At 42.6% G+C, this 18,349-nt stretch overlaps 2 protein-coding genes across 9 annotated transcripts in view; one reads left to right on the top strand and one right to left on the bottom strand.

Annotated features, from left to right (window-relative positions):
• Positions 1 to 9,066, bottom strand: part of ncam1b (neural cell adhesion molecule 1b) — a 116,141-nt gene extending 107,075 nt beyond the window's left edge. For all 8 annotated transcript variants that reach the window (XM_061682678.1, XM_061682683.1, XM_061682679.1 and 5 more), the window contains exon 1: positions 8,774 to 9,066. In XM_061682678.1, coding sequence (XP_061538662.1) covers positions 8,774 to 8,825 — 52 coding nt within the window. In that variant the 5' untranslated portion in view covers positions 8,826 to 9,066. The remainder of the gene's footprint in view (positions 1 to 8,773) is intronic.
• Positions 9,067 to 9,167: 101 nt separating this feature from the next.
• Positions 9,168 to 18,349, top strand: part of cadm1b (cell adhesion molecule 1b) — a 254,336-nt gene continuing 245,154 nt past the window's right edge. Inside the window, exon 1 of the mRNA XM_061681795.1 lies at positions 9,168 to 9,215. The gene's annotated coding sequence lies outside the window, so the exon portion shown is untranslated. The remainder of the gene's footprint in view (positions 9,216 to 18,349) is intronic.

Genomic DNA, 18,349 nt, shown 5'->3' with positions numbered 1-18,349 from the left:
AAGACCTGGTAGCATGAACCGAAGAGCAGACGTGGTTCTGGTAATAAAAGATAGTCTTTGGGGGCCTAAAGCTAAACTCTGGCACTTAATCAGTGTGCCAAGCGTATTCAGACAGAAACTTGGATGGTCCTCTTCCTTAAGCCCCACAAATTAGAGGCCACAGAATGCCTAAAGCTTTGACAAACTAATGCCGCGCTCAACATGCTGGCCTCGTTTTAATTTGAGTGACAAGGACCCACTGTTCTCATTTCCTGATGGAGCCGACATGTTTGCATCTTGCTGGATTTGTAGAATGGTTTGAGGCAAGTACAATGCTAAAACAATGCTAGCTTGATTTTTCAAAGTACTGTGGCACACAAGTCTATGCTCGATGCTGCATTCAACCTGATTTTTTATATGTGATGCATGGAAACTCACAGGATTTAAAGATGCTAAATAAATACTGAGCACTGACTCTGCTTCTGTGAGCCCATCCTTAAAGTGAGCTCCAATTGAAATGACAAATACATATAATTTGACTATTGACCATAATTTAATTTGATACACTGTCGCTGTCATGTTTTAGCGTGCGCAAAGCATTCTGGAATGGCTGGAATGGCTGTTGTAAAATTGTTTTGTTGCTGCGCTGTGCAGAGCTAAGCTAGCCACTTGCGAAAAACTTTTATCGTCAGCAAAAAGAGATAAAAATGTCATACTGCGCAGCTTTTGGGTGCAATTTCCAATCAGGACGGAATACAAAAAAGCAGGAAAGCATTCATAGCGTTCCCAAAGAGATAAAGTTGAGGAAACGGTGGGAGGATGTGGTCGGCAGAGTTGAGCTGCCGAAAGATCTGCGGCTGTGTTCTCGTCACTTCAGCCTAGATTCTTTCTTTTTATTCTTTCCTCACAACGAGCCTAGCGAAAGCCGAGCAAAAAGACACGAAAGACAGGAGGTGCTGGCCAGGTACTTTGATCAGCACACTTTAGCAGTAGCTACAAATACACCACTGAAAATGACCAACTCGAGTCCTCATTTCTTGTTTCTTCCTGTCTCTCTCTCTCTCTCTCTCTCTCTCCTCATTTCCCTGATCACACTCTGGCTCGAACTGAAATGGCTGAACAGCGTTCATCGCTGCCAGGGGCTGCTACTGTAACTACTGCTAAAAACACGGGCACATCCCCATTTGACGTCACTACCCAGAATGCACTGTGACAAAAAAATAATGGCGGCCTATGTTGAAATTAGGTTTTGTAAAAATATATAAATCTGGAAATTATTAGACTTTACATCGATTCTATCGGCCTTATCGGTATCGGCCAATAATTAGCATTTTATGCTGAATGGCTGATCGGCTTTAATGTCATAATTCGCTGATCCAATCAATGACGTCATTGATCGGCTCTGCAAAAGACATTTATTCCGCATCGCCAGTGTGGACAGTATATATTAATCCAAAAGCTAGTTTATTTTTAGCCATGTCGCGTCTCTTTTGGCATAGTCCAATAAATATCTGACGGCCAATAAAATTATTTTAAAACAAAAATAAAAAACATGTCGGCGGTGTGGAACAGACAACAGATGTTGTCTGAGACAGACAACACGTAATGCTGACCGGATCAGACTACAAGACAAATTTGCTCTTTCAGACTACTGCAATAAAATCTTGTAAATTTGATACCACCGCATCCCGTTTTTTACGATCATCGGACTTTATCTTGTCAACTCAAATGCGACCGGATACACTCGTTACCGTGGCGACAACAACAAGAGTGGATCGCGCCGACTATATTATGAGGACAAAATGGGGGAAACGTGTGTTGGTGGTCACCGGTGCGCAGGACAGGAGAGGACGTTCGTTTAAGGCTTGGTTGAGGTATGTTCACGTACTTCCATCCATCCATCCATTTTCTGAGCCGCTTCTCCTCACTGGGGTGGCGGGCGTGCTGGAGCCTATCCCAGCTGTCATCGGGCAGGAGGCGGGGTTTTTAAACTCGCTGATCGGCCCCAAAAATCCTGCTCTTGTAAAGCCTAGAAATGATTATTGAAAGTTGAATCTTATTGTTATATTACTCAAGTCAAAAGAGATCATATATACCAAACATGTCATTACAATCGGAGTTCACTTTAAGCAAAAGTGTATATACACCTCCTGCAGTGCTGCCTCACTAGGTCACATGAACGTGTAATGTCATCTTTTTTTTGTCCTGAGGTAGCGCTTCTCCTTTCAACGCTCTTAAGACCTGGATATGTCTGATCCACTCCCCGTCACCACCAAGTCAAGTCGTCCTGACGAGAATGAAATCACTGCCTCTGTGGCTTGGATCTCTTATTCTCACTGATACTCCTTTAAAACAAATGAGATGTTTATAAATAGTGTGAGTGTGATATGGTGGATTTTTACAATGGATGGTAGCACATTTAAGGGGACATGTGATTCAATTTAAATCTGGTTAAATAATCCCACAAAAAATATGAGCAAAAAAATTAGGCAAACTATAAACTATGTCTTACATTTTACCTGCAATTCTGGCTTCTCCTAATAGAAGGTACAAGTGTATTTTTCTATGGTTTTGCATAATAAAGTTAGACACTGCCCAAAGGCTTGTTTGAATATGAAATATTTGCAAAAGCCCAAAAGATTTCTGATTTCAATAGGGAATTCATTCACATTGTAAAACCAATGCTTTTGTTTTCCATTGTAGGTTTATTTAGCATAAATAATAGAGGATAATTATAGTGCACTGCATGAGTGAAGAGGCCACTTGTATTCTGAGTGAAACGTTTGTCTGCTCTAATGCAAAGTAAACTTGGGGCCACTGCTTTTTACCAGAGTTGAGCTGGACATAAGGAAGCGTGCAGCCTTTGAAGACAGCCACGCGTCCATCTTTTGCTGGGCATGGAGCAGCGTGGAACGAGGCTGTGTCATCATCACGATGATGTAACATGGACTAGGAGATACAATCCGACTGTAAACAAGTGAGCCTGCAACAAGAGGGACATATGTCGACTTGTAGAGCTTACTTTTTCTTTTTCATTGTCATGCCCAATTTAACATGTTCAACTAGAACTAGCCACATAGTAATTGGTGTGACTTGAATTAAAAACACTGAATTTCCCTGTTGACGAATTTAGCAGTTTAACAGCAACCAATATATATATATGTCACCCATATTGTGTTTGTTAAGTGGTTACTAATGAAATGCATAATAATAGATTAATTGGATCATGTTAGGTACTTGGTCGATTGTGCAGAATTTATTGTTGCTGAATTGTGTCTTGAAGCAACTGAGACATACAGTAGTACATACAGTGTACTGCTTGACTGCAACCAGCAAAAGGCGGTGTTTATTTACTCTCAACTAGTGTGCGATAAGAAGAACATGAAGTCAGATATAAACAGTGATGCCAGTAATGCATTACAAAGTACAAAGGTATTAAAAACTAATGTGTTACTCCAAAATGGCCGCTATTTTGAGTAAAGAGCATTGTAATGCGTTACTGTATCGTGTTAAGTAGTCAGATGATAGTTACGTCATCAAACCAATGATAGTTGCTATAGTTGACTATGACTCTGAACAAGCAATCATTGGTTTATGATGACTTAAATAAGCAGTCTCTCTGTCCAATAGCATTTTTTATCAGATAGGCACGCCACTTCCTTTCCAATGTATTGAGGAAATGACTGGGAGGTCATACTTTATCATACAATCCACAGTGAAGGTGCAATAAATATAAAAGTGCAAAGAAATGCACAGCTTCATGTCACCACACTATTTTTGTTATTTTCCCCAGTAAAAACTGTATTTGATTGGTGTCACCGTATTTTCACGACCATAAGGCGCACTGTATTAAAAGTCTCAGTCTCAGTTACGGGGTCTATTTCTGTATTTAACACATACGTAAGGCGTGACGTATTATTGGGCGCAGGCATGGTAAAACATACGCTAGCGTGCATGCTAGCGTGCATGCTAGCGTCTGTTTTTAAAAAGGCAGCGGGAGCAAAACTAAGTTCGGTGGTACTTTATTGAAGTATTTAACAATGTTCTCACGTTATTTTTTTATCAATCCTCATCCACAAATCCATCAAAGTCCTCATCTTCTGTATCCGAAATGAACAGCTGGGCGAGTTCTCCATCAAACATGCCGGGTTCCCTCTCGTACTCGTCGGAGTCAGTCTCGTTGACGCGGGCTGTTCAGCAATGATGCCGGCTTTCCCGAAAGCTCGGACAACAGTCAAAGCAGATACCTTAGCCCAGGCATCCACAATCCATTCACATATGGTGGTGTAACTCGCCCGGCGTTGCCTCCTTGTCTTAGTAAAGCTGTGTTCGCCATCTGTCATCCATCGCTCCCACACCGCTCGCAACTTCACTTTGAATGCCCTGTTTACACCGATGTCAGCGGTTGGAGTTCCTTCGTCAAGCCTCCCGGAATGATGGCAAGCTCCGAGTTCATTTGCTGCACTTGCTTTTTCACAGAGGCTGTGAGATGGGCGCGCATGGATTCACAGATCAACAGGGACAGTGACGCATGGAAAAAAACATCCGGTCTCTTTACGTACACCCCACTCAGCCACTCTCTCATTTTCTCCTCGTCCATCCAGCCCTTTTGATTGGCCTTAACGATGACTTCGGCTGGAAACTTTTCTTTCGGCAGCTTCGTCTTCTTAAAAATCACCATAGGTGGCAGTTTCTGTCCATTACCATGGCAACCAAGCACAACAGTAAAAGCCGACTTCTCGTGCCCCGTTGTGCGTATCGCTACCGTGCTGGTCCCCTTCTTCTCTACGGTGTGCTTCACCGGGATGTCGAAGGTGAGCGGCACTTCGTCCATGTTGGTGATGTAGTTGGGCTGGATGTATTTGTCGGCAATCTTTTTACTGCAGTAGGAGGGGATGATGGCCAGCTTTTTCCTTGTAATCCGCCGAAATTTGCTGTGCCACGGTAGTCCTTGCCCGGATGGATAGATGGCGCTGTTTCATAAAACAAAAACACCAAGACGGACCTCCTTGAAAATGTTCAATTTTCATTTCTTCTGCAAGCGTTATTGCCCTCAGTCGAATGGTGACTGTAGAGACGCTTCGAGTTGGTCTTCCAACTCGGGCCACCTCACCCTGTTTCGGCGGAAACTCAGCTTCATCTTCTTGACTTTGGCGAAGTTCGTTTTCCTGCTTCCTCCACTTGCGAACCATGGATTTGTTGACCTTGAATTCTCTCGCGGCTGCTCGATTCCCATGTTCCTCCGCGTAAGTGATAGCTTGCAGTTTAAACTGTGCTTCGTAAGCGTGTCTCTTCATAGGTGCCATTTTTGGGGGTCCTTAGCCAAACCTATGTTGTTTTGCACAATGCAATATATACGTACTGGGGGCGTGCTTTTATCTCCTCCTTCATGCGCACCCTTCCCCCTTTAACGTCCGTATGCTATCCTCAGTCATGTCCGCCTTTCCTCTATATAAGCAGCGTGTCGCCAGGAAATGCTCCCACTCTGTCAAGCGGACCGCTCATCAAAGTCACACAACATTTACAGATTTTGGAACTCGGTGCACACATAAGGTGCGCCACATTATAAGGCGCCCCATCCATTTTGGAGAAAATTTAAGACTTTTAAGTGCGCCTTATGGTCGTGAACATCCGGTACTTTTTTATTGACACATTAAGAATAGAGGTTTGTTGCCGTTAACCGCATTGTGGGTTAATTATTCAGACTGAAATGCACTGTCAGAAAGTGTCATGGAGGTAAGGACTGACTTACTGAAGGACTTACAATATTTACCTTAAATACTATATACCAAGAAAACTGAGAGCTTTCAATGTCATCTGGAGTCCGGACTGCTCCGGTGGAGCTCGCAAACTGGATTAAAGCGCCACACAGCTGATGTTCACGTAGGTGCTTCACCCCCGTCAATCACCCACAGCTTTGCTAGTGAAACAGCTGCTGAACTTGTCACCGGGAACTCGCTGTTTGTATCAAAATTACGTTGGTGGGCGCAAGTGTGTTTGGGTGTCTGTGGTTGTGTGTGTGTTTGCGTGTGTCTGTGTGTGCGTGCTCGTGTGTTGATGGAGGACGGGATCAGGAAAAGCTATCAACAAACTCTATAATGCAAACAAAATGAGTACTGTTGGCCGAAATCACCCTTTTAAAACAACAACATAAAAATTGTGCAGTGATGTCTGTTTCCCCCAAGCCCAACATCTAATATGCTTGGGTTGCTACAGTCTGTTTATTCATCTATAGATCCATCTATCTATCCATCCATCCATCCCTGCAGCACAGTAAACAAGTGGTTAGCATGTCTACCTCACAGTTCTGAGGTTTTGGATTCTAGGTGCTCCGGCTTCGTCCAAAACTCTGCATTTTAAATATAAGATCAGACAAATAGATATAAATATATGAGTTTGGATTTATGTTTCATTTATTTTGTCTTCGTTAGCATATTTGGTATTTTGAGTAACGCAAAGGTTATTGAAAGTAATCAAGGTATATCACTTTAATATTATGGTACTTGAATTACGTTACTAACTACATTTTATTAATAGGTAACTGTATCGGAATTGATTTTTCAAGTAACCCTCCCAACTCTGTATTTCTGCCAGAGTCTGTATTCAAGTGTACTTGAGAATGGTGCGCTCATTTACATGTTTAAATATTTATTTGGTAGGTCAAGTCTGCGCTAAGTAGGTCATTTAATGTGGCTTCAAGCTACACACTAATATTTAAGTTATTGGTTCATGTTGACGTCATTCCGTAACGTGTATGGCGTGTATTACCAAGTAATGGGTACAGTGGATTACTGGATAAGTGATATTACTGCCACTCGGCAGCTGCTGGAAGTAACTACAAAAGTTACTTGTAATCTAACTTATCTTTATTACTTATCTTACTTTTGAAATCAATGAATCAATAAAGTAACTTAGTTACTTTTAAGATCAAGTATTCAGTAAAGTACCAAAGTTACTCTTTCAAAGTAACTGTGGCAACACTGGATATAAATTGAACTATACATACACACTATGGAAACTGCTCACGATGACACTGACAGGAGAAACAGGAGTTCAGAACAATCCGATCAGTAGTATTTTTAAAATTCATTGATCGATTTATCGTGTTTTCTCCATGTGTTTTTAATAACCCTTCTTATCTTCCTCCATCATCCTTTATCATCCTTTTCCATGTAAGCCTATCTCCTGCATCCTCCTCTCTAACACCAACTTCCCTCACGTCTTCCCTCACTACATCTGTCAACCTTCTCTTTGCTCTGGCAGTCTTGGGATTCCCTGCTCAGGAAACGGCTGCCATTGACGGCTTTAGAAGTCAAATATCCATGTTAACGGGGAAAGCTGGCAGTGAATGAGTTTTTAAACATAGTGGGGAAACTATGCAAAAATATAGGAATTTGAGAAAGGGGCCAAGACTTAACAGGGCACTGTAAAAATACATAATCCATACAATAGTTTTTTCTTGATTGTATTAATAATCTTGGCAATGGGTGCCCTTTTTAGGCTTAAACACATGCCCTAAATACTGTATATCTGTGCACATGCCTGCACATATGTCCAAATCAAAACTAGATCTTTCAAACTGAAGGTTTTCCTCTTAACACTCGCACCATTTGACATGTTGCATCCATAAGTAAGTGTCATTTGCTCCAGTGATGAATTGTCGTCACACTAGCCGGTCCGGCACGCCGGCTGGGTGGTTTCTCACAAAAAGCAGAAAGGCTCTTGATCAACAAAGCACAGTCGTGACGCTCTTCTCGCAAACGTCTGTAAACACGCGAGGAGGCGCTATGACCAGGATTCACTCCCTCAGCATTTCACCGCCTGAGGAACACCCCCCACCCCCACTCCCACTCCGCAAGACGGATAAAACGGCTATCCCACACCAAACCGTGCACCACTCGAAACCACGCATCAACCCTCACGTCAACTCTTTAATTATTTACTTCAATGTCCGTGATGAGGTTATCACAAATGTAATCTGACAAAGCCCCCCCCACCACCACAATTGCGCTTACGTAACGACACATTTCACCAACTTAGAGGATCTCATTTCAAAGCCTTTATCGGGGAATCAGCTTACATAACAGATGATTCAGAGTAGGAGTTGCTGTGTGTATGTGTATGGTCGTGTGGGTATGCATCAGTGTGCTTGAGAGGGAACAAATGAAGCTGTTCTTTCCCTGACAGACATTTGATGGGCTCCATGCAGCTCAGCATCGCCTGCCAAGGGCTACCCCCCTAAACCTCTCCTCACTGCACCTGCTGTACACAATAACAGGTGCATTACTTTGTATCGCCCAGTTACACACACACACACACACACACATTCACATACACATACACACTGTGCTTAAGAGGGAGCCCAGCATCACCCATCCATAACAAACAGGTCCCACACAAGAGCAGTGGACAACAACAACAACACAGCAGTGGATGAAGGCCAAAATAAATCCCCTTGACACATTACCCCACACATTACCCCCCACCCCACACTAACCTATGAGGTCGCTCCCCCCCTGCCATCGCATTGTGATTGTAATGCAAAGTCAGCGTACGAAAAAAAAAGAGTGTGAGTTAGTATTATGTCGTCCAGGGTGGACAAGAGACAAGAAATAGGGCGCGGAGTAAGCTAATTAGGATTAGCCGCAGCACCTGCCTGACAGGGCGCCTTGGGGGGGCGGAGGGAGACGAGAAGATGGAAAGACCCGAGGATGCGACCAACCATCCTGGCCTCTTCTACCACTGTTTTAAGGATATTAGCACACTTTAGAGATAGTTAATAATAGTGTCTTACCCGCACAGTCCACAAGAAGCAGGACTACCACGATGTCCCCGAATCGGACCATGGCAAAGTCCTCCCACCTCCTCCACTTGATGCGAGCTCTCGAACGGCGAAAGGGCTCGTCGCCTCGCTCTCCTCTTCGCCCCCACCGGCGAGTGTTTGTGTCGCCCTCGGCTTTGTGGCTGCTCCTCAGCAAGCGTTCATCCTAAGATTGAATCGCTCCGTGTGGCTCCTTCAGCGGTCAGTCGGAGGAGGGCGAGCCGCTTGTGCTGGTGGTTCTAGTGATGCTGATGAGCGCCACAGCACCGTTCAAAGTGTGACTGACAAGCCGAGCCTGCTTACACTCCCGAATCAATGCGCACGGGAGGGACGATGCACCTCCCGTTAACTAGTGCGCCTTTGACATTGACGAAAAAAAGGATCCGTGGCGAACCCTATAAGAGAAGCATGCAAGGTAATGTATTCTCAGTTGCGTTTTATATGTCATAAACTGACCAACCTCTGATATTTATTCCCTCCACTAGTTATATTCAATTGCGTGGAGTATCACGTTTTATTTGTTCCAAAGTCTCTACAAAATGAAATGTATATTTTTTTTGGACTTTTATTTTCTACGGAAGCGTATTGCATTCACTTGGATAAGTGATAAAACTCCTGTTTTTCTGAGTAATTTTTTGAGGGCTTTGTTTTTTTTTAGTATTTTTTTTCTGTTTTTCTGACAATTTCTTTCCACCTGTTTTTCTGACTATTTTTTTTCTCTTTTTCGGACAAATTATTTCCGACAAATTAATTATTATTTTTTTTTTTTTATCCAAGTGAATGCAATACGCTTCCGTAATAGTAAACGACCAATCCATAATTGTTTCTATAATGCTTGCTTACGTTTTTGGAGGATGACAATTTGTAAAACTTTTTCCAACTATTATCAATTCCACTTTTTTTTTTTTTTTAGACCAAGGGCGGTGCAGGTACTGTATTTACATTTGAGTACTGATCATTATTATTATTGTTATTATTATTATTATTCAAGAAGACAGCATTGATGACGAATAATTGGGGCATGGCCTGTATTAGAGGGGAGAAAGGACAATAAACTGTGTTGGGTCAGTCAGAACTGCCTCATGTACAATAGACCATCTGAAAAATTTGCATATGGAGCTAGACCCACTTGCATATTTACATGACAAACCTGAGCAGACCAGAACAGGAAGTCAGAGGGAGATGCAAGGAAATGATGCGCAATTCAGCACTATTATACCAGCTCACTGCTCTGTATTAAATATAAAATACATCTATCCACTGGTACTGCACTTCCCTGCTTCCAATGCAGACTAGCCACTTGGACCTCATATACCTTATTTACACTCTATTTACACACTTCATTCCTCCTCTGCATTGTATATACAGTAAATAATTGTCACAGTAATGTGAGTGCGAATCGTTATTTGTTTCTATGTGCCCTGCGATTGGCTGGCGACCAGTTCAGGGTTTACCCCGTCTCTCGCCCAGAGACAGCTGGGATAGGCTTCAGCACGCCCGCAACCCTAGTGAGGATAAGTGGTACGGAAGATGAATGAATGAATGAACTGTCACAGTTTAGAGTACTGAATCTGTTGGCAGCAGACCCCCATAGGTTCATGTGAAAAAATAAACCACTTGAGCTGTCAAAAACCAAATGGCTGAGTTTGTTAAAACATATAAAAGATATATAGAGGATGCAACCTCGATGTCCTGACTGTAATTGTGGTACTCACTACAGATGTAGGCTCATCATGAATGCAGACATACAAGCCAATGCAAGTCATTCAACTTCTAATGACTTCACATTAAAAGTTAGTGCTGGTATTTTTTCGCTCTATTGGCTCTTTCACATGGAGATCCTACATAATGACCACTGCAATGATCTGCCTGGTTTTTAACTCATTCACTGCCAGCCTTCCCAGTTAACATGGATATTTTATTTTATTTTTATTTTAGTATACTATACTATAAATGAAGGCAGAAAATTCACAGTTTGCCTTTACCTCCTTTGCGTTTCTGTTCTGAAAATCAGGAAAATAATGTGAAATGTAAAAAAAACAGTATACAACTTGGGTTTTAGTTACGGTCCCAATGGCTGACATCAGTTCCCAGTGCAGCGCAGTCAGTGGTGCAAGGGAAGATGATGATGTTTATTTGTTCAGCAGGGAACTTCTGTAGCATGTGGCTTTTGCGACGGTGCAGTTTGCTTTTGGTCTGTGCTTTTGGTCAGGAGAGAGAAGCAATGAGCCAAAATTTAATGAAAGCCAACACCTGTAAATCGACTGAAAAGATATCACAGGGAAATCTTCTGCACGCGGTCCTACCATCTCACAGCAATTTCCTTTTTTTTTTAAATTGTTTCAAAGTGAAAATGCTGCAGGGTGGTGTCCGTCGTGGCTTGGTGAATTTGGGGCAAAATGCGTAGTGATTTGACCAATGTTATTTGAATAATAGGTGGGAAAGGTAAGAGGCAGGATGATGACTCATAAATGGCCTCCAAATATAGCCTACAGTACTGTTTTATTCGGTGTGCACCGAAGCTGCAGAGCACACGATGTTGTTTGTTTTCAATTTCAGGTCACCTTGTTAGCGTTTTATTTATACGTACCAATATTCATTTTGTGCTGAAACATCGAACTACAAAAGATAGAGAATGAGAAGCTTAATGTGTTCATTCTTTCAAGTGTTTACTGTATGTTAATACAATATGTTGTTAAATTGACAAACACAAATTAAAGCTTTAAAGGAAAAACAATATATACATACATCATTTTAGGAGAATGAAGATGTAATGAAAGAACAAGAATAAAATAGTAATTTGATTACGGTACAACAATCCAACTGTGAATTTAAGTAAAAAGATTTGAAAATAACAAGAATAAAATATTTTTTCAAGAAAAAGCCACAATCTTCCTAGAGTAAAATCATTATTTTGCGAGACGTTGTATGTTTTCAATAAAAAGTCTGTCATAGAGTAATAGTAAAGTCAAAGTAATACTTATCATTTTATGAGATGGAAGTCAATCTTACAAGGAAAAATTATGAAAATTATTAATTATTTCAAGGAAAAACTCATCAGAATGAAGTCGGAATTTTCATCCATCCATTTTATACTGCTTATCCGAGGTCGGGTCGCGGGGGCAGTAGCTTTAGCAGGGACGCCCAGACTTTCCTCTCCCCAGCCACGTCATCCAGCTCTTCCGAGGGGATCCCAAGGCGTTCCCGGGCCAGCTGAAAGATGTAGTCTCTCCAGCGTGTCCTGGGTCATCCCCGGGGTCTCCTCCCGGTGGGACTCACCAGGGAGGCGTCCGGGAGGCATTCGGATCAGATGCCCCAGCCACCTCATCTGGCTCCTCTCGTTGTGCAGAAACAGCGGCTCTACTCTGAGATCCTCCCGGATGACCGAGCTTCTCACCCTATCTCTAAGACACCCTGCGGAGGAAATTCATTTCGGCCGCTTGTAGCCGGGATCTTGTTCTTTCGGTCATGACCCACAGCTCATGACCATAGGTGAGGCTAGGAACGCAGATCGACCGGTAAATTGAGAGCTTCACCTTTCGGCTTAGCTCCTTCTTTACCACAACAGACCGATACAAAGTCCTCATCACTGCAGACGCTGCACCGATCCGCCGGTCGATCTCCCGTTCCATTCTTCCATCACTCATGAACAAGAGCCCAAGATACTTGAACTCCTCCACTTGGGGCAGGATCTCATCCCTGACCTGGAGAGGGCACGCCACCCTTTTCCGACTGAGGACCATGGTCTCAGATTTTGACGTGCTGATTGTCATCCCAGCCGCTTCACACTCGGCTGTGAAGTGCTCCAGTGAGAGTTGGAGATTACGGGTTGATGAAGCCAACAGAACCACATCTGAAAAAAGCAGAGATGGAATACTGAGGCCACCAAACCGGACCCCCTCTACGCCTCGACTGCGCCTTGAAATTCTGTCCATAAACGTTATGAACAGCATCGGTGACAAAGGGCAACCTTTGCGGAGTCCAACCCTCACCGGAAACGAGTCCGACTTACTGCCGGATATGCGGACCAAACTCTGACTCCGGTCGTACAGCCCGTATCAGGGGGTTCGGTACCCCATACTCCCGAAGCACCCCCCACAGGACTACCCGAGGGACACGTCGAACGCCTTCTCCAAGTCCACACACTGGTTCGGTGAACTCCCATGCACACTCGAGGACCCTGCTGAGGGTGTAGAGCTGGACCACTGTTCCACGAGCAGGACGAAAAGCACACTGCTCCTCCTGGATCTGAGATTCGACTACCCGACGGACCCTCCTCAGCAAAAAAAAAAAAAAAAAAAAAACTATGGGAAGAGTTCGGTGAGGCCAAGTCGGATTTTTCTAAGAATCAATTTGTACTTTTCCCAGAAAATCATATTTTTAATTGGTGTAATTTTACAATGTAAGACGGTGTTACGATAGAAAATGTTTTCAAGAAAAAATGTATTCATCCTACAAAAATAGCTTGTATTTTATAGAGAAAAATATCCGTAATCCTACAAGAAAGAAATCTGAATTGACTTTTTTTTTTTCCTATAGCCAATATTCCATCTTCTATTTTCCTTTCCCCCCCTCTTTTCACCGTGGGCTGCGACTATTCCTTAGCACACTTTCATTATACAGGTTGTACTTCAAAATATTTAGTGCTTCTCTAATCTATGTAACCTATGTATTATTCATAAGTCCTATACAGTATATCGTCCCATGCAAGAAATCCTCACTGCACCTCCTGGAGAAGCGTAGCAGAAGGCATCATGGCCATATGAACGCATTAGTTTTCAGGTCATGGGAGACACAGGAGCGCATCTAAGATGGGAGGGCTGTGTTTTTCATATGTTCAACACGGTTTGAACATAGGAACGTGTGTGTCGACGTTGCAGTACACACTCTTCCTCCTACTGACTCTTGGCTTCTGTTACATCATGAATCCAAAACAAAAAGACACAGTGCTGCAAATCAGCGACTGTATATTGTGCCTCTTTCTTGCTGTTTTTTTTTCATACAGTGCATATTTCTACCAAGGAACATGACATCCACTGGCATAAAATGTAAAAATAGCCGTCTCCCACCTAAATTACAAGCCTAATTGCCAGAAAAGCCTGTTTTTAGATAACTACTGTGAACTTCAGCAGAGCATCTACAGTTAGACTCAGGGGCATATTGAGTCATTTGGGGGCCTAAGGCAAACCCAGTCATGGGGCCCCTCCACATCCATGTTCTGCACTGACAAATTTTATTTTTACCTCAGCACAAGGTCTTCATAGATAAAGACCTTAAAATCCTTCTTAAGGATTACTGTCTAACAAGTGAATCATCTCTATGCTTCTGTAATTGATAAGAAAATAATTCAACATTTAAAATAGTTTACCATTTCAAAAACTTTAATACTCACATCTTCATGAAAAGCATTACTTTGTGTCACTCTCCATTTCATCTCGACTGCATCCGTCTTGACTGACACTGACAGCAGTGCTACTGGCAAACTTGTCCTGTTCTTGCTGGTGTAGATTGATGTCACCAAGAAAAAGGTTTTAAACCGTTTGTAGTTTTGAGAGAAACTGTTCCTCTTGTGTTCTCCTCTTCTCCACTCCACTGCGGCAACTCCACTTCATTTTCCTCAAAACTACACCAACAAGTTGTTTTTTGCTGCCTCCTTCCTGAATTAAGTCTGCAAATGCGCTCTAAGAAAATGGAGTAGCCGATTGCATGAGAAGGGAAGTGGAAGCAGTCGAAACGAACATGATGGAATAAGCATTTTGATGTGTTTTTAAGCGTGTGAATTAAAACTAAAACATTCAAAAAGAAGAAAAGACTACTTGATTAATCAGTTTTTATGCAATATATTGGGGGCCCTGTAGCACCCTGTCGCCATATTCTTTGAAAATATTAGGGTTTACCGTATTTTCACAACCCTCAGGCAAACTTAAAAGTCTTCAATTTTCTCCAAAATGGATGGGGCACCTTATAATGCGGCGCGCCTTATGTGTGCACCGAGTTCCAAAATCTGTAAATGTTGTCATGTGACTTTGATGAGCGCTCCGCTTGACTGACTGGGAGCATTTCCTGGCGACACGCTGCTTATATAGAGGAAAGGCGGACGTGACTGAGGACAGCATGCGGACGTAAAGGGGGAAGGGTGCGCGTGAATGAGGACGCTAAAGGCATCCCCCCAGTAGGTCTATAGTTCCGGGGTGTGCATTGTGCAAAACAACATCGGTTTGGCTAAGGACCCCCGAAAATGGCACCTACGAAGAGACACGCTTACGAAACACAGTTTAAACTGCAAGCTATCAGTTACGCGGGGAACATGGGAATCGAGTAGCCGCGAGAGAATTCAAGATTAACGAATCCATGGTTTGCAAGTGGAGGAAGCAGGAAAACGAGCTTCGCCAAGTCAAGAAGACAAAGCTGAGTTTCCGCGGAAACAAGGCGAGGTGCCCCGAGTTGGAAGACCAACGCGAGCAATGGATTAATGAGCAAAGAACAGCCGGGAGAAGCGTCTCTGCAGTCACCATTCGACTGAGTGCAATAACTCGGAGCTTGCCATAATTCCGGGAGGCTTGACGAAGGAAGTCCAACCGCTGGACATCGGTGTAAACAGGGCGTTCAAAGTGAAGTTGCGAGCGGGGTGGGAGCGATGGATGACAGATGGCAAACACAGCTTTACTAAGACTAGGAGGCAACGCCGGGTGAGTTACGCCACAATTTGTGAATGGATTGTGGATGCTCGGGCTAACATGTCTGCTTGCACTGTTGTTCGCGCTTTCGTAAAAGCCGGCATCATTTCTGAGGAGCCGCACGGCAACGAGACTGACTCCGACAATGACGAGAGGGAACCTGCCGTGTTTGATGGAGAACTTGCCCAGCTGTTCATTTGGGATACAGAACATGAGGACTCGGATGGATTTGTGGATGAGGATTGATAAAAAAATAACGTGTGTACATTGTTAAATACTTCAATAAAGTACAACCGAACTCAGTTTTGCTCCCGCTGCCTTTTTAAAAACATTGTTTTAGCGTGCATGCATGCTACCGTATGTTTTAAGATAGCGTATGTTTTACCATGTCTGCGCCCAATAATACGGTGCGCCTTATGTATGTGTTAAATACAGAAATAGACCCCATAACTGAGACTGCGTCTTTTAATACGGTGGCTTTATGGTTGTGAAAATACGGTACTCTCTTCCAGTTTGGCAAACTATGAGAGTTTGAGCCTTGTAAAATATCTTTTTTTTTTTTTTGCAACACAAACAATGGCATGACCAATTAATTAAGGCAATTTATGTACCAACGTGTGTAGAATAATGCAATTTCTGAAAACCAGAAAAGACTACACAGACAATTTTGTGCAAAGAGGCATTTCACTGTGTTTGCCTCACGGTAATTCCACCCATGGTGATATGCCTCTCATTTCAGGACTGTGTTTGTGTGTATTAGTTAGATTTGAGTGTGTGTTGTCGCACAGTAGAGTCGCTGTTGTGAGAATATAATGTGGGGATGGAGAGGGAGTGAGAGAGAGAGAGAGCGAGAGAGAGAGAGAGAGAGAGAGAGAGAGGCACACACACACAGTCTTTGTGGAGCATCGGTATGAGTCTGTGTAGGCAAGGCACTCATCCGGAGTCTGACTAACCTCACATACAACCACACACACTTGAGCTCGGCCATATGCATATTCATTATGTAATGGTGTCCACTCATGCATCAGCATACATGCACAAGCCATTTTACTCAGATTTAGATGTTTTGCAAGGTGTCATTGCAATGACTGAGCCACATGGTAACACAATAAAGGAAGTCACTATTTTAAGAGAAACAAATTACATAACCCAAATCCACAATTGGGATGTTGTGTAAAACTTAAATGAAAACATTTATGATTTCCAAATCCTTTTCAACCTATACCTAATTGAATACTCTACGGGCGGCACAGTGGTACGGGCGGCACAGTGGACAACTGGTTAGAGCGTCTGCCTCACAGTTCTGAGGACCGGGGTTCAATCCCCGGCCCCGCCTATGTGGAGTTTGCATGTTCTCCCCGTGCCTGCGTGGGTTTTCTCCGGTTTCCTCCCACATCCCAAAACATGTGTTGCTCCCGCAACCCTTGTGAGGATAAGCGGCTCAGAAAATAGATGGATGGATGAGTATTATTATTATAAATTGAATTGAGCCTATTTATTACTATTTTCAATTATTTATTTACTGTCCAATGTACATGTGTGTGTGTGTGTGTGTGTGTGTGTGTGTGTAATGTGGGGAACACGCATACCTGTACAACTCTGAGCACTGACGTTTTAACGATGTCGCCGCGGTCGAGTGGGCTGTTTAGCTCCAGTCCTCGCTAGCTCATTAGCTTGCCGGCTAGCGAATGTAATAAACAGTAAACTTTCCTTTAAGTGCACCAGGTGTGTGCATCTACGGAGCAAAACATTGTTCTGCCAGCGGCTTGCTGCATCGTGAGCGGCGTGGCGTGTTGGGCGATTCTTAAAACATTTGTCGACAGAGGCAGAATGAATATGCTTCATTTGTCCCTGCTAATTTTTGTGCGTCTCAGACGTGAGATGCACATCAAACGGGATCCCTGTTCATATATGTTTTGGAGCAACATACAGTATGCTGCCATCAGTTTGAACATGAAATATTATGTCTTTGTCGTGTATTCAATTGAATATAGGTCAAAAAAGGATTTGCAAATCATTTTATTTTGTTTTTAATTCACGTTTTAGACAACGACTCAACTTCATTGGAATTGGGGTTTGTATAATTTTGCAACATTTCTATGTGAAATTATTTTTTCCCCTCAAAATTATGACTAACAAATATACTTTTTTCTTGTGCTGTAATGTATTTTTTCTAACCTAATTTTTTTTCATTGTTAGATTTACATTTTCCTTATGTAATTGAAAAACAAAATATTTTATTGTTATGACTTTTTTATGTCTTATTTCTGATAACTTTTAATAGTTATATAATATTCTTTTTTCTTTTCAAAATTTTACGGTCCTCAATTATTATTATTTTTTCAGTGATGCGCTGCTTATCATACAACCTGGACTACAAACAAAATGCACATTCCCTGATCTGACACTGTATTCACTGTATTCATTACTTTTTTCTTGTCCTTTTCAAGTTGATTCTTGAATAGTATGCAGTTTGAAAATGCTATTTCTAAATAAATCCGTTTAATTTATTACATAAAAGATGTGTAAACGTTATTATTATTATTATTAATATTCTTATTAATAGTATTTATTTTGGGTATCTGCTGCCATCAAGTGTTAAAAAAGATTAAAGCAGCCATTAAAGAATGCAAGCCTGTCATGTCGTCCCAATGGCGTCATCAGTGTTTATTCACGTAATGTGCCATTTCTGACACGTGGGGGCGGTAAAACCACATTATACGGGATGATGTCATCCCCGACAACGTCCTTCCGTTCATTATCCTCACTAGGGTCGCGGGCTTGGAGCCTATCCCAGCTGACTTTGGGCGAGAGGCGGGGTGCACCCTGAACTGGTCGCCAGCCAATCGCAGGGCACTGATAAACAAACACC

The sequence above is a fragment of the Phycodurus eques genome, chromosome 7, assembly GCF_024500275.1.
Source record: "Phycodurus eques isolate BA_2022a chromosome 7, UOR_Pequ_1.1, whole genome shotgun sequence".
NCBI classification, from domain to species: domain Eukaryota; kingdom Metazoa; phylum Chordata; class Actinopteri; order Syngnathiformes; family Syngnathidae; genus Phycodurus; species Phycodurus eques.
This window is presented reverse-complemented; position numbering and strand designations above follow the sequence as displayed.